Below are 16,354 nucleotides of genomic sequence, written 5' to 3' on the forward strand. Positions count from 1 at the left end.
AAAGTAAACATGACGTTACAACAAAGCCCAGAGAGAAGGATAATATGGAGATATGAAATATGAATGTGAAAAACAACCTTGATCATGAATCTAGACTAATGCAAAGTTATTTAGATTTTTCCACTGACACCCTATTTCACCTTTATTTAAATAGGCAAGTCAATTAAGAACAAAATCCTATTTCAATGGCATCCTACCAAGAAGAGGCCAAAAGCCTCCTGCTGGGAGGGGAGCTGGGTTTAAAAGGGGGAAAAAGTAGGACAAAACACATGATGACAAGAGACACCATAACACCACATAACGAGAGACCTAAGACAACAACACAGCATGGCAGCAACACAACACAGTAGCAACACGACATGGTAGCAGCACAAACATGGTACAAACATTATTGGGCACAGACAACAGCAAAAAGTTGAGACAACAATACATCACGTGAAGCAGCCACAAGTGTCCATAATCTTTAGTCTTTAAATGAAGACATGGAGATAAAACTGTCCAGCTCAACAACAAAAAACAACAAAACATTGCGGATCGTTCCAGTCGCTAGCTTCAGCGGACTGAAAAGACTCATGAATGTGTGCTTTAGGGACCTTTAACAGCACGTGACTGGCAGAACGGGTGTTGTACGTGAAGGATGAGGGCTGCAGTAGATATCTCAGATAGGGGGGAGTGAGGCCTAAGAGGGTTTTATAAATAAGCATCAACCAGTGGGTCTTGCGTCGAGTAAACTAGCATGAGTATGATGGTCCTGGGGTGAAAGAGGAGCAATTATGATAAAGGAAACCAAGTCTAGATTTAACCTTAGATATGTGCTGAGAGAAGGACAGTGTACCGTCTAGCCATCGTCCCAAGTACTTGTATGAGGTGACTACCTCAAGCTATAAACCCTCAGAAGTAGCGGGGGGGCATTCTTCTTACCGAACTACATGTCCTTTCATTTAGAGGTATTCAGAACAAGGTTAAGGGAAGAGAAAGCTTGTTGGACACCAAGAAAGCTTTGTTGTAGAGCATTTAGCACAAAATCCGGTGAGGGGCCAGACTGTATCATCTGCATATAAATGGAAGAGAGAGCTTCCTACTGCCTGAGCTGCGTTGTTGATGTAAATTGAGAAGAGCGTGAGGCCTAGGCTCAAGCCGTGGGGTACTCCCTGGGTGACAGGCTGTGGCTGAGACAGCAGATGTTCTGCCTTTATACACTGCACTCTTTGAGGTAGTTAGCAAACCAGATCAAAGACCCCCTCAGATACACCAATTCTCCTTAGACGAACCACAAGAATGGAATGGTCTACCGTATAAAAAGCTTAGGCCAAGTCAATAAAAATAGCAGCACAACATTGCTTAGAATCAAGGGCAGTGATGACATCATTTAGGACATTTAAGGTCGCAGTGACATAACCTGAGCGGAAACCAGCCAGTCAGTTGATTATTGACATGTTTTTCCAACACTTTTGATAAATAGGGCAAAATGGAAATCGGCCTGAAACAGTTAGGATCAGCTTGATCTCTCCCTTTAAATAACGGACGCACAATCATCATGTGCGTCACGCATCACGCTGCTGCTACTCTGTTTATCATACATCCTGATGCCAAGTCACCTTACCCCTCTAACCCCACCACACATTATAAATATGGTACTCATGTTCTATTTCTCCTATGTTTCTGTTCTACTTTACTTTATTTTATAGTATAATATGTTTACTCCTGATATTTATTACTGCATTGTTGGGAAAGAGCGGGCCAGAAAGGCATTTCACTGTACTTGTGCAAATGACAATAAAACGTGATTTTGAAGCACCACAGTTTGTTCAGGGCTGTGTAAGACAGCGATATAGTGAAGCAAAGTACATGCAGCGGAACAGTAGTGCTTATGTCATCCCTCCCTCGTTCCCTCTCTCCTACCCTCCATCTCTCGCTCTTTATTTCTCGGTCCACTCTGGGACACAACATTTGCCAAATTAGGCAGAAAATATAATCCATTTGGAGGACTGCAGAAAAGGAGGAGGACGCGGAGTGATAAGAGCGTATAAGGAGAGAAATTTTCCATTAAAAATATTCAGCAGAAGATTTATCGGCTGTACACTCTCTGTGTGTGTGTGTGTGTGTGTGTGTGTGTGTGTGTGTGTGTGTGTGTGTGTGTGTGTGTGTGTGTGTGTGTGTGTGTGTGTGTGTGTGTGTGTGTGTGTGTGTGTTGGAGGGAGGAAGCGATACCCTTCCCAGTGTCATTGAATCTGTTTAAGTAAAATAGCATCTTGCCATGAACTAGTATCCTTACCACAATCATCATAATAACAGAGGTGACTAATAATACCAGCAATTAGAGGTCGACCGATTAATTGGAATGGCCGATTTAATTATTGCCGATTTCAAGTTTTCATAACAATCGGAAATCGGTAATTTTGGACACCGATTTTGCAGATTTTATTTATTTAATCTTTATTTAACTAGGCAAGTCAGTTAAGAACAGTCTTATTTTCAATGACGGCCTAGGAACGGTGGGTTAACTGCCTTGTTCAGGGGCAGAATGACAAATGTTTACCTTGTCAACTCAGGGATTCAATCTGGCAGACTTACGGTTAACTAGTCCACCTGCCGGCCTGTTACGCGAATGCAGTAAGAAGCCAAGGTAAGTTGCTATCTGGCATTAAACTTAATCAATCATAATCACTAGTTATAACTACACATGGTTGATGATATTACTAGTTTATCTAGCATGTCCTGTGTTGCATATAATCGATACGGTGCGCATTCGCGGAAAAGGACTATCGTTGCTCCAACCTGTACCTAACCATAAACATCAATGCCTTTTTTTAAATCAATACGCAGAAGTATATATTTTTAAACCTGCATTATTAGCTCAAAGAAATCCAGGTTAGCAGGCAATATTAACCAGGTGAAATTGTGTCACTTCTCTTGCGTTCATTGCACGCAGAGTCAGGGTATATGCAACAGTTTGGGCCGCCTGGCTCATTGCGAACTAATGTGCCAGAATTTTTTTTATTATGACATAACATTGAAGGTTGTGCAATGTAACAGGAATATTTAGACTTATGGATGCCACCCGTTAGATAAAATACGGAACGGTTCCGTATTTCACTGAAAGAATAAAGTCTTGTTTTCGAGATGATAGTTTCCGGATTCGACCATATTAATGACCTCGCATTTCTGTGTGTTATTATGTTATAATTAAGTCTATGATTTGATAGAGCAGTCTGACTGAGCGATGGTAGGCACCAGCAGGCTCGTAAGCATTCATTAAAACAGCACTTTAGTGCGTTTTGCCAGCAGCTATGCTGTTTATGACTTTAAGCCTATCAACTCCTGAGATTAGGCTCATGTAACCGATGTGAAATGGCTAGCTAGTTAGCAGGGTGCGCGCTAATAGCGTTTCAAACGTCACTCGCTCTGAGACTTGGAGTAGTTGTTCCCCTTGCTCTGCATGGGTAACGCTGCTTCGAGGGTGGCTGTTGTCGATGTGTTCCTGGTTCGAGCCCAGGTAGGAGCGAGGAGAGGGACGGAAGCTATACTGTTACACTGGCAATACTAAAGTGCCCATAAGAACATCCAATAGTCAAAGGTATATGAAATACAAATGGTATAGAGAGCCCTATAATAACTACAACCTAAAGCTTCTTACCTGGGAATATTGAAGACTCATGTTAAAATGAACCGCCAGCTTTCATACCAGCTTTCATCATAGCTTTCTCATGTTCTGAGCAAGGAACTTAAACTGTAGCTTTCTTACATGGCACATATTGCACTTTTACTTTCTTCTCCAACACTTTGTTTTTGCATTATTTAAACCAAATTGAACATGTTTCATTATATATTTGAGACTAAATTGATTTTATTGATGTATTATATTAAGTTAGAATAAATGTTCATTCAGTATTGTTGTAATTGTCATTATTACAAATACATTTTAAAAATTGGCATCCGCTTTTTTGTCCTCCAATAATCGATATCGACGTTTAAAAATCATAATCGATCAACCTCTACTAGCAATAGACATTTTTTAAATGTGATCATAGTATCATCTCACATCATTCTCAAACCATAATCTGTCTAGTCATCCTGCTGAATGAGTTTGCAAAATGACACACTGGTTTGTGATTCATTAATATACATACTATTCAAACATAAAATCACTGTGAGGCCTGCTGTAACATCATGAGTGACAGAGCAGTTAGCTAACCAGGGCACACACACCGTCATTAGTGCACACTCTAACCTCTGGCTCTCTGGAGTGGATAAATATTTCATCTTCATGCGTACAACACATAAATGTAGTTGACACATAACTCTAAATTACATCCTTGGTACATGTACAATACTCTGACCTACGAGCTACGACCCAGACTTGACCTTAACGAGATCGAACATGCATACACAAATCCTGCTTTACACAACTGATGAGAGAGAAGGTTGTGTGGACGGACGGACAGGCGGACAGACGGACAGACAGACAGATAAATATTTTGTTACTTTATTTTTGCAAGATTAGATGTACAACTCAAATACTTTGACGTATGATGTGAGTAGATTAGTATGGATTACTTTTGTCGCATCATTTGTAGACATCAATATTCACTAGCCAAATTAAGTTCTCAGTCATATACCCTTAAAAGTTGAGGGCAGCAAGGCTCTTCAAGGGTATCAAATTATACCCTTGAAGTTTGAGTTCTGGAACATTAACAGAGTTACAGAACACTGAGAACTACATCACCCATGTATTAATACTCCAGGTAGACCGATAAAATGTGAGATGTTTATCTGTGCACTAAAGTCCATCTCACCCCGCCACACACTCCTGCTCTCCCCAGGAAGCAAAGGTTTGTTTATGATTGGGCTGTGAACTTCTAAAACACTAGGAAGGTCACTTGTAAAAGCCACTCCTAAAATGTACCTCACATTTCTCCTTTCCATCCAGAGAAGAGGATTTGGAGGTCGCTAAATGAACAGTGATGTTGTTGACTAATGATTGGAGAGCAACATGTTGTTGTTTATTATCAGTGGTACAGATTAAGTACTTGAATATGTTTACCTCTGGAAGAACCTGAGGTAAATCTACCATAATGGTAAACAGTTTTATGATTACAGCACATAGTTTGTTCAAGAGCAGCAGGAGAAAGCTAGGATCACCTTGACTTGACTATGCATCCTCATCACATGCAGCCTACAATCTTCCAAAGTCATTCCGAGCAACCAAGCTAATTTCTGCATAACCTCAGCCATTCTGCATTCAAACTGTACAACCTTCTCGTTGTCATAACCTTCATAGATGGATTACAGCGTTTTGTTACAAGCTCTGATAAAACAAGGAGCTATGTGATGATAGACAGATAGATGAATGCTGTCACTGGATGAACACTGTCACTCTTGTGCCAGGGACAACTTTGCATTCAAACGCCAGTGAAAATACTGATACTCACTCACTTTTGTCTTACTCTCTCTCTCTCTCTCTCCCACCCTCTCTCTTTCTTCCATCTTATCCTCTCCCCTACCCTCTCTCTCTCCTGAATGAATAAGTCACAAGTCGGGTTCGTAGCATTACTCTAATGAGTATGGCAGGAAGTGGCAAAGCGAGGGAATGAGAAAACGGATAAACGAGAGAGAAAGAGAGAGAATTAGATGGGAGACGTGGAGGAGGTTAGAGACACAGCCCCATAGTGTTCCCAGGAACTATAGTAAATTAATGGCTTGAGTTGACTCGGACTCTGAGGTACGGCATTGGAGATTCCACTTACTAGCCCCTCACAAGACAAAGATCAAACAGCCTAGCAAGGCTCTGCAATCTAGAGCCGCTGCAATTCTGATTTAAATTACCAAGAGAGAAAGTTGGGCAATTTCCTGTCACCTTCCAGCCTTAACATCATCTTCTCTGAATTGCCGTTATTATCTTTGTATATCTGAGTTATTTGATGGTTATTTCCTTCCAAATATATTTGCAGATGGTACAACGTGTTCTCAGTTCTCTGACTGGCCTAACATGTTCTTCTACAGGTGGAAATCTAACTAAAGCGATCTTTGTCTTTTTACAGTGGAGATCCAATTTATGACGAATCGATGCAACTAAAAACAACGATCATCATAGTAATCAACATCCACCACAAACAACTACCACCAGGTCGATAATCAAGGGCCCCCATTACCATAACCATCATCTATACAGTCTTGATCATCATCTCAATTAGGAATCAGATTAATAATGGGCTCTGGTCTACTTATGGATATGATATCCCTCATTTGCATAGGCAAAGAAGCCAATGAGATGCAGTCTCAGGCTTTGGCAGAAGAAACACTCACATACACAAAGAGTTTGCAGACTGAACTACGTAAACTGTCCACCACTCCATTGTATGAATCCTCTCAGCGCGTTGTGAAGTCAACTGCATGCAATATAGAGATTATCATCATTAGCACTTTTCCCACAGTGCACCTCTGGGGAATGGGACCTATGGGATCTATGGGATGGGAACAGCACACGTTGGAAGCATGTCAACGAGGACGACTCAATTATTCATTGTTATAGCTGATTTCTATTTCGAGTATGTGCATGTTCAAGGGCTTGGCTCCAACAGGAAGCCAAAGGTAGCTTATATAATGCCTATTGAATGCTCGATTAGTGTGTCTGTGACTCGCTTTCAAATCACCCTCACACACACACTCAGCTTTCCTCTGAGAAACTACAGTAGTATCCCGGAATATTTGGAATTGAAAATGAGAGAGCGAGCGAGAGAGAGAGAAAAGCAGTTATCAAATCTCATTAGTGTTGTAAAAATATGGGAAAGTTTGCAGCAGGCCTGACTTTGTGTGGAAGCGATTGGCTCAGTTTCTTTTTACTGATCAAAGGGAATCACTCCTTTAAAAAAAAAAAAAAAAAAAAAACTAGATCTTGAGTACAGGGCTTCACTTGGCATCACAAGAGGTAAAATAAATCTGTGTACAGTGTGTGTGCTCAACTAAGCAAAGAGTTTTCCCATGAATCATAACATTGCTTTTACTTTCCTTTAAGCAATTCGTCTACTCTAGAAGATATATATATTTATTTTAGCTACGCTGGGAATGTAAGTGGATTTGATATGTTGGTTCTGTCAAGAGACGTTTGGAGGGAAGGAATGTTTTCACCACAACATACCAAAGTGCATCCGTCATCTCCTGGCAAATGAAGGGCTCTTCAGTTCTGTTATTATTTTACTTGTTACTCTGAGGGAGAAGAGAAAAGCCATTTTTCTTATTTTTTTCCATGACACACATTTCTATAATATCTTCTTGTTGGTATCGTATGAGAATGCAACAATAATTTCCAACTGCCGTTATAGTCTCATGAAAGGAGGGGGGAGAGAGGGAGAGAGTAGGGGAGAGACGGAGAGCTCGTCTGGGGAGAACAAAACAGGAGTGATAATAGTGAGAACCGTCACAACCTCCCTCTCTCTATGGGCATCCCAGGCCTTGTTCTGTCTACATTGAGTCATTTTAAACGGAGAAGAAAAGTGGCTTTTGAGAAAGGCAAAGACAGAATGGAGAACAAGCAATTTGCCTGCTCAATAAATGCCCTGTAATCTAGTGGCAGAGAAGAATGCCACGCTTCTCTGGCTCCCATTTCTCTCTCACTTTTCTCTCTCTATTTATCTTCTCTCCGCTCTCCATCATTTTCAGTTCAGCAGAGAGTGAAACGGAGTTGTGTGATTCTGATGTTGTGTTCTGCTGGGTGGTGCTGGCTTTTAGGCCCTGCTGTTATTGGAACAGTACAGGAACAGGATGTTTGGAATGGATGGCCGAGGATTGCTGTCACCTGGTTGGCTGGTTGGAAATGGGAACATCACATTTTTTTTAAAACACATTCTAGAACTCAATTTCTATAATACCAGTAGTCTCTCTTTCAAATGCTATTTAAGAACAGGTGTATGCACCTTCTGTATGAGAAATACCTATTCTCATATATCCCGCATACAGCTCCAATGTTTTGGCATGAGTGACCCATCACGTCTGTTTTTAAGCCTTGGAGAGGAAGATACAAAGTGCCTTTCACACACAGCCAACAATGGCAAACCGTTCTCATCTATCTAGTCTATTAAGAACAATAGTAATGTGTCCGTAGGGATCTAGAAGACAAATAGACCCCTGAGAACACACCACAAAGGCACAAAAGCCTATACAGGATACCGCCATTGTCTGAGGCTAGACTAAGCAATAGTTTAAAAGTGCTAGTAAAAACAGGTGTCATTAAATCAATGAAAAATATTTACGTAACCATTTAACTAGAATATAGAAGTGCAATGCAAAATCCGTCAACTGAACTTCCCAGCAAAACCTTTCTGTACCAATCGGATCATTGATGTCTTATCAGCCATAATCTTTTCCTCTCCAATACCAGCCTCCTGCCACTACTTATCGGGTTAACATCTGGAGGCACTGCCCAGGCCTATACTATTCTGTCCAGGGGTGCGTGTTATGTCTTCACACCACACTGCAGTGGCAGAGATACAAGAGCAGACTTGTCCATAGTTCAGTCCGGGAGCCAGCCAATCACGCTCGACTATCTCTCTGCTGAGGTTGTGTCACCTGTCGTGTCCCATCATTTCTGGTTTCACCTCGCTACACTGTGGCTCCTCATCCTGACAGAGGAGAGTGGAACCGAGCAGGGCAGTGACACATACCCCCTCAAGGGAGAACAGGAAGGAAGGCGACACAGTGAGAGACCTGAGGTTTCACATCTCGTCAACGTGCTAGGTACAATAAAAAGCAGTTATCGAGGCCAGGGCATATGCTGGGTGTTAGTCTTTACTAGTTACTCCAAACACAAAAATGGGATACCAGAAAATGAGGATGTCTTGACCTGTTTATTAGACTAGGATCTGGTGTTACCTGGTATACATGGTAGGCGTTAGAAGCGCGTCCTTGCAGAAACACAGAGGGAATCCAGACATTGATGAGAGCACGGTGAGCCCTGCGGGAGAGGAATACACAGTAAGGATTATAGATACTGTAGTATTCGTCGCAGGAAAGATGTCATTCATAAAATATACTACGACATTAAAGAGAGGGTCTTCAATAGATTCAAGAATTCACTACGACTACGCTTATATGAAGATCACGTTGTCAGGAAGAATAAATCATGAAGCGCTACGATATTTGCCAGGCTACCCATCCATACCACTCCGGCCAAACACCACGGCCACTAGCGTTTCTTCTCCACAATGAATGCATGGGGAAATCGACAGAGCAGCGGAATTCAATTCAGGATGAGTCGTCAGGCAAAGAGAGTATTAAACCATAAAAAAATGGCTACCTACATAAAAACTCCAGGAGGAGACCTTTCATTAGGGAAATGGAAAGAACCCAAAGGGAGATAAAATGTGAACCTGTATGTGGTTTGACCTCTGCTCCTCACTACCTCCCACCAGAGGATACTACTACCACCTTGCTGGAACACAGTGTTTCAGACACCCAGGGTGTATTCAAAATCACACACTATCCCTATATAGTACACTTCTTTTGACCAGAGCCCTATGGGTACTGGTTGAAGGTGGTGGACTATATAGGGAATAGGCTGCCATTCAGGCACCCAGTAATATTTAGGTGTTACAGCCCTCTAGTCCTCTACCCCTGTTCTCTGTGTTTAATAAGAGACATAACTGATTTAAACAGCACAGTGACACAGCCTCCCTCCCTCCTCCCTCACAAAGGTTGCACAGTGTTCTCTTTTCACCGGCGCTAACGAGGACATGAGGAAACTGGTCAAGTGGGTGACCACCTTGGTTCAACTCTGTTTTAAACCACTCCTCTCCTAATGAGACGACAGGGGTCATCCCTGGACCAGAAGAGCTAGTGTCAACAGGCTTTCTTTACAAATAGCCATTTCAAAATATATATATTTTAAACATTTCTACATTTTAGTCATTAGCGGATGCTCTAATCCAGAGCGCCTTAGAGTTTGTGCATTCCATCTTAAGATAGCTGGGTGAGACAGCCACATGTCACAGTTGCACATTTTAACTACCTTTTTCCTCAATAAAGTAGTTATCATAAAGTACTAGCCAGGTTCTATTAGCAGTTAGGACAACACCTGTATATACACTGCATGTACAAAACACTAGGAACACCTTCTGTACCCCCTTTTGCCCTCAGAACAGCCTCAATTCTTGGAGGAATGGACTCTACAAGGTGTCGAAAGTGTTCCACAGGGATACTGGCCCATGTTGACTCCAATGCTTCCCACGGTCATGTCAAGTTGGCTGGATGTCCTTTGGGTGGTGGACATTCAAATCAAATCAAGCTTTAATTATACAGCACATTTCAGACATGCAATGTGCTTCACAGGAAAATAACTAATAAAAACAATGAAAATAAAACCCAGCAGCGTTGCAGTTCTTGACACTCAAACCGGTACACCTGGCACCTAATACCCCATTCAAAAGCACTTAAATCTTTCCTTTTGCCCATTCACCCTCTGAATGGCACACACACAATCCATGTCTCAATTGTTTTAATGCTTAAAAATCCTCCCCTTCATCTACACTGATTGAAATGGATTTAACAAGTGACATCAATAAGGGATCATAGCTTCCACCTAGATTCACCTGGTCAGTCTATATCAGGGAAAATATTTTGTACACAGTAATGTATGTTTACAATATACAGAGTATATAGCTTACCATGAAAATGGTTTAGTGTCTTATGACTGGGGATCTACAGGGCTGGGGTTGTCCTCGCCTGATTTTAAAGACTGTCATTCTCACTCAATGTCACAGATTTTCAAACAGAGAGGTAGAGGGAGAGACCAGCAGCAAGAGAGGAAGAAGGATATTTTCAGAGACATCTGAAAACGGTCACCTACCTTCCCTCACCTGAGGTGATAAAGATACACATGATAATTGCAGAGCTGAGCCGTGGTGTCAGAGATACACATATACATATACAGTGCATGACTTTTTCCACATTTTGTTGTTACAGCCTTATTCTAAAAAGTATTAAATTGTGTTTTTGTTCTTCATCCATCTACACACAATACCCCATATTGACAAAGCAAAAACAGGTTTAGACATTTTTGCTAATTTATTCAAAAAAATATCTAACTGAAATATTACATTTACATAAGTATTCAGACCCTTTACTCAGTACTTTGTTGAAGCACTTTTGGCAGCGATTACAGCCTAGAGTCTTCTTGGGTATGATGCTACAAGCTTGGCACACCTGTATTTGGGGAGTTTCTCCCATTCTTCTCTGCAGATCCTCTCCAGAGATGTTTGAAAGGCTTCAAGTCTGGGCTCTGGCTGGGACACTCAAGGACATTCGGAGATTTGTCCCGAAGCCACTCCTGCGTTGTCTTGGCTGTATGCTTAGGGTCGTTGTCCTGTTTGAAGGTGAACCTTCGCCCCAGTCTGAGGTCCTGAGCGTTCTGGAGCAGGTTTTCATCAAGAATCTCTGTACTTTTCTCTGTTCATTATTGCCTCGATCCTGACTAGTCTCCCAGTCCCTGCTGCTGAAATACATCCCCACAGCATGATGCTGCCACCACCATGCTTCACCGTAGGGATGGTGCCAGATTTCCTCCAGACATGACGCTTGGCATTCAGGCCAAAGAGTTTGATCTTAGTTTCATCAGACTTGTTTCTCATGGTCTGAGAGTCTTTAGGTGCCTTTTGGCAAACTCCAAGAGCTGTCATGTGCCATTTACTGAGGAGTGGTTTCTGTCTGGCCACTCGTCCTTCTGTAAGGTTCTCGCACCTCCAGGGAGGAACTCTAGAGCGCTGTCAGAGTGACCATCATGTTCTTGGTCACCTCCCTGAACAAGGCCCTCCGATTGGGGTCTGAATACTTTCCGAAAGCACTGTTTATAGTAGAGATAGACAGACACTGCTCATGTGATAAGAGATATACTCTAGATGTAGATATGGGGAGATAGAAGGTGCTTACGTCTCAAAATCTGATAGGCTGGGGTCGTCAGAAGTCTGGCTCAGGTCACCAGGAACCTTTATTCAAGGAGAGGAAGATGGAGCGAGAGAGAGCAAGAGAGAGAGCAAAATGTCACTGTTTATACAAAATGTCACTGCGTTACTAAGTCAGCTACCTTTCATCCATTTCCACTTTCCACAACCCTCTGTGTCTGAGCAGCAGGGTTGGGTAGATCCTGAGGGAGAGGGCGTCTTTCTGTGTGACCAGTGAAGCAGAGCACTGTGACATTACTATACTCTGCCCCCCCCCTCCCATCACCACCACTCTCACATCAACGTCCTGTACACACTAAAAAAACAATTGGAACTCATAGTGTAGTGCGTGACACCATAGGGCCTCTTGTTAATCCCTGGATAGGAGGCAGCGGCAGAGATGGACACTATTACCCAGCGTGGCTGTAAGGGATCCATTCCTATAATCTGTCTTCTCCTCAAATCCCTCCACAGCCCAGGGACACATGCAGGGGTAATTCTTTGTGTGTGTGTGTGTGTGGCGGGGGCTGTGTTTATGTGTGTTTCAACAGCCTTTTGTCTTTCATTTTCAATGTGTGGACTGTCTATTAATAGAACAAAATGATCTGGTGTAGAGAGGATGAAGTAGGGCTCTCACACCCCAGAGACAGGGCCACAGGGCTGGGATAGAGGGGGCCACATCTCCTCTACTCCCCTCCTGCTCCAGCCCCAGGGACCAGAGAACCACACATACAGCTTGCCTGGTCAGCCAGCTAGTGTGCGGCCAAAGCTGGGCCAGCAGATGATGGCTGGAGCTCTGGGATAAGAGGTAGCCTAGGGTAGTTGATTTGTTACCGAGTGGCCGGAAATCTCCCATGGGTGTGTGTATGGGTGTGTGTATGCAGGCAATTTGTCTGTGTAGAGGGTAACTCACTGGTCCTCTGAGATCAATGAGTTCCTGTTTCATTTGGTTGATGAGGTGGTCCTTGGCCATCAGAGAACGGTACAGACGCTCATTGAACTCTATCAGCTCGCCATGCATTTCAGCCACCTGGTATAAACACACACACACAAATACACACGGGGTTAGTTACAGTTTGGAACACACACATGATCCTTGTAGCTGTATATGAACTGAAACAACAGACTCCAAGAACAAGTCAACAATGATACACAGTGGAACCGTAAGATTGACAGTTTGGCCAATCAGCTAATCGGATGTGCACACACACATGGTGGTTGAGTCCAGGCTGCTCACGACATCAGCTGTCAGTGTCCATAACAGACCTGGACAGGGTGATAGGTTTCTGCCACCAGGATGTCACAAACAGAGACAGCCAGATAGCTGTGACATGCATTCATTTGTCTGGGGACATCAGGTGTCAGGGTAGATTGAGGACAGGGACGTCTGGGTATGACCGGTGAATAATGTCATTTTTGACATGTCTGTAGACGTCACTGACCCTAATACAGAGTATACCACCTCAAACACACTGGGTTAAAATAAGACATCATAGAGTCTCATTTGAAAGTGAGACAGAATGTTTTAGCCTGGTTGTTGGTTTTTTGAAAACTACCAAGGAATTCACTTCAGTACCAGGCTAGTTTAAGAATGGTTATTTTAAGAAAGCTCTTTGTCTGTTATTATGAGGGAGAGATATAATTATAGTAGTTTAAAAGCAAGGAATAATGAAGACAATTATTATCTTATAGCACAAAGTTGAAAAATAACCTCAACATGGCATCTGGGAGAGGTGAGGAAACAAACTTTTCCTTTGTTATAGTTTTCCAGCTTGGCTATAATTATCTCATAGTTAGCTAACATTTCAACATTCACCTAGGTTTCTAGGTCACTATTAATAAATACAGTTGTTTTTAACTTTCCAGACTTCAGATGAATGAATTCAAACACAGTGACCTCAGGATCAGGTAGAGAGAGTTGGACATTAAAATGCAGAACTTGACATCTTTGAAGGCAGCCCCATCAAAAACACTCCTGCTTCCACTGCTTCTGCTTTGAAATGCACTCAACATTCAACTTTCCCATCTCAGGAGTTAACCTGCAGGTTCCTTGAAGTTGTCTAACTCTACAGAGACCGGGAGAGACAACGGGCGTGTTGAACGATGTGAACACACCCACCCACCCACACAAACACAGGTACGCACACACACACAGGTACAAACACACAGGAACACAGACATACAAACACAGACGCGTGTGCATGTGCACCCTCACACGTGCCCGTGCGCGCGCACACGCGACTCAGCTGGCATTTGGAGTACCAACAGCACTAGCGAGGCCCAACAGTGCCGCATCACCTTTGACAGCCTCCCTGTGGGGAACTGTCGCGGTCGTGACGATAGACGGACCAAGGCGCAGCGTGTGTAGAGTTCCACATCTTTATTAGGGTGAAAACGTCAAACAAAAACAATAAACCAACAATGAAAACGTGACACCTGTGGTGCCACACACACACACACACACACACACACACACACACACACACACACACACACACACACACACACACACACACACACACACACACACACACACACACACACACACACACACACACACACACACACACACACACACACACACAAAACAATATCCCACAGAGCAGGTGGGAGAAAGGGCTTCCTAAATATGATCCCCAATTAGAGACAACGATTACCAGCTGCCTCTAATAGTGAACCATACAACCCAGCCACATAGAAAATCAATGACTAGAACACCCCCCTAGTCACACTCTGACCTAAACACCATAGAGAACCGAGGGCTCTCTATGGTCAGGGCGTGACAGGAACACTAAACAGCACAACAGAAAGGTTCCTAGCTATCAAGTCGGAACAACAGAACTCACTGACGGAACATCGGATCATTCTGGAAAACTCAATCCATTCATCACCTCTATTTATTTGTGCCGTAACTTTCAAATAGGACATTAAAAAAAGAAATTAATTTGAAGCGTGAAGGAACCCAATTAATTCTCAGTGAGAGGGAGCTAATCAGTTTGTTATTCTGCGGCCGCGCCTGCTGATTTGCATATGTCATTTCAGTCAGTCACAGCCACTTGCGAATGCTCCCAATTCAGTTAAACAGGCCAGGAGTGCACATGCGGTTTCAACCTCATTACTCACCATGCAGCGCTGGTCGGGAAGACAAGACCAAGTCACCACATTCATTCATTCAATGTTTAACTGGGTTTCAATTTAGAAAAGTTGTCAATTTTCTATTTCAGCTTTTCCATTAAAACTTTCTGAAATAGCAACGCATTTTATTGATAGCAGTTAGTTTTGGTTTATGGTAAGTTATTCAGGACCTAAAAAACTAACTTAACAGTAAAATCAGTTGTCAGCCTCTATTTGTGGGCCATATGACAGTTCTATATGGCCCTGTTGTGATGCAGGTAATCCTGGCAGTTCTCTCCCTCCATCCCCCTTTCTCCCATACCCTACCTCCCTCTCTCCCTTCCTCCCCTCCCTCTCTCCCTCCCTCCCCTCCCTCTCTCCCTCCCTCCCCTCCCTCTCTCCCTTCCTCCCCTCCCTCTCTCCCTTCCTCCCCTCCCTCTCTCTCTCCCTTCATCCCTTCCCTCTCTCTCTCTCTCCTCTCCCTTCCTCACCTCCCCTCTCTCTCTCCCTTCCTCCCCTCCCTCTCTCTCGCTTCCTCCCCTCTCTCCCTCCCTCTCATTTCCTTTCCTTCCCTCCCTCCCTCTCTCTCCCTTCCTCCCCTCCCTCTGTCTCTCTCCCTCCCTCCATCCCTCCCTCCCTCCATCCCTCTCTCTCTCTCCCTTCCTCCATCCCTCTCTCTCTCCCTTCCTCCTCTCTCTCTCTCCCTAGGCTGACAGTAGTGTGAGTTGAGCAGCAGTTAGTGTGAGGCGAGCAGAGTTGCTGTGCTGAGCTGGGAACCTGTACAGAGAAGTCCCAGCCTAAGCAGAAACAGCCACCATAGCTGACCTGCTATCTAACACAAGTAATTGGATGTGAAACGAGTCTGAAGAGAGAGAACAGAGAGAAGTGGAAAGAGGAGACGACAGGCTTAGCTTTCCCTCAGAGCGGTAGCATGAGAGAGGGGGATGAATGTGAAAGCAAGGGAGGAATGGAGGAAAGAGAGGGGGGAGATTGGTGTCAGTGTCTGGGTGCACACTGTCGCTCTCTCACTGACTCACTTTACCCAGCAGTCTCCACAAACAGGAAGTGACATGAGCAGGGAGACGGGTGGTGGGGAAGGAGGAGGGGCGGGTAGAGGACTAAGCTGTCCACTCAGATTGGCACGCATGCAAGGACACACACAGGCACGCGTACGCACATGCACACCCACACACAAATTGGCAATTTGTTGAGCATTATTTAGTCCATCCATCTCTTCCATTTTTAAGATCAATATAGGAATGGCTACAGTGGAACATGTTTCCAGGCGTAGGCTGCTATTATTGTGAGTC

The 16,354-nt window shown here is 43.5% G+C and overlaps 1 protein-coding gene across 2 annotated transcripts in view; it reads right to left on the reverse strand.

Moving 5' to 3' along the window:
• snx29 (sorting nexin 29) overlaps nucleotides 1–16,354 on the reverse strand; it is a 120,484-nt gene that overhangs the window by 26,841 nt on the left and 77,289 nt on the right. The window contains exons 16-19 of one of the 2 annotated variants that reach the window (XR_010452860.1): nucleotides 12,844–12,960; nucleotides 11,920–11,975; nucleotides 8,869–8,950; nucleotides 7,139–7,206 (exon numbers count right to left, since the gene is read on the reverse strand). Coding sequence is in view for 1 of the 2 variants with exons in the window: in XM_064950522.1 (XP_064806594.1) it covers nucleotides 8,869–8,950; nucleotides 11,920–11,975; nucleotides 12,844–12,960 (255 nt within the window). In the remaining variant the exon portion in view is untranslated. The remainder of the gene's footprint in view (nucleotides 1–7,138; nucleotides 7,207–8,868; nucleotides 8,951–11,919; nucleotides 11,976–12,843; nucleotides 12,961–16,354) is intronic. The other variant, XM_064950522.1, reaches the window with a different exon arrangement.

This window comes from Oncorhynchus masou, chromosome 31, assembly GCF_036934945.1.
Source record: "Oncorhynchus masou masou isolate Uvic2021 chromosome 31, UVic_Omas_1.1, whole genome shotgun sequence".
NCBI lineage: Eukaryota > Metazoa > Chordata > Actinopteri > Salmoniformes > Salmonidae > Oncorhynchus > Oncorhynchus masou.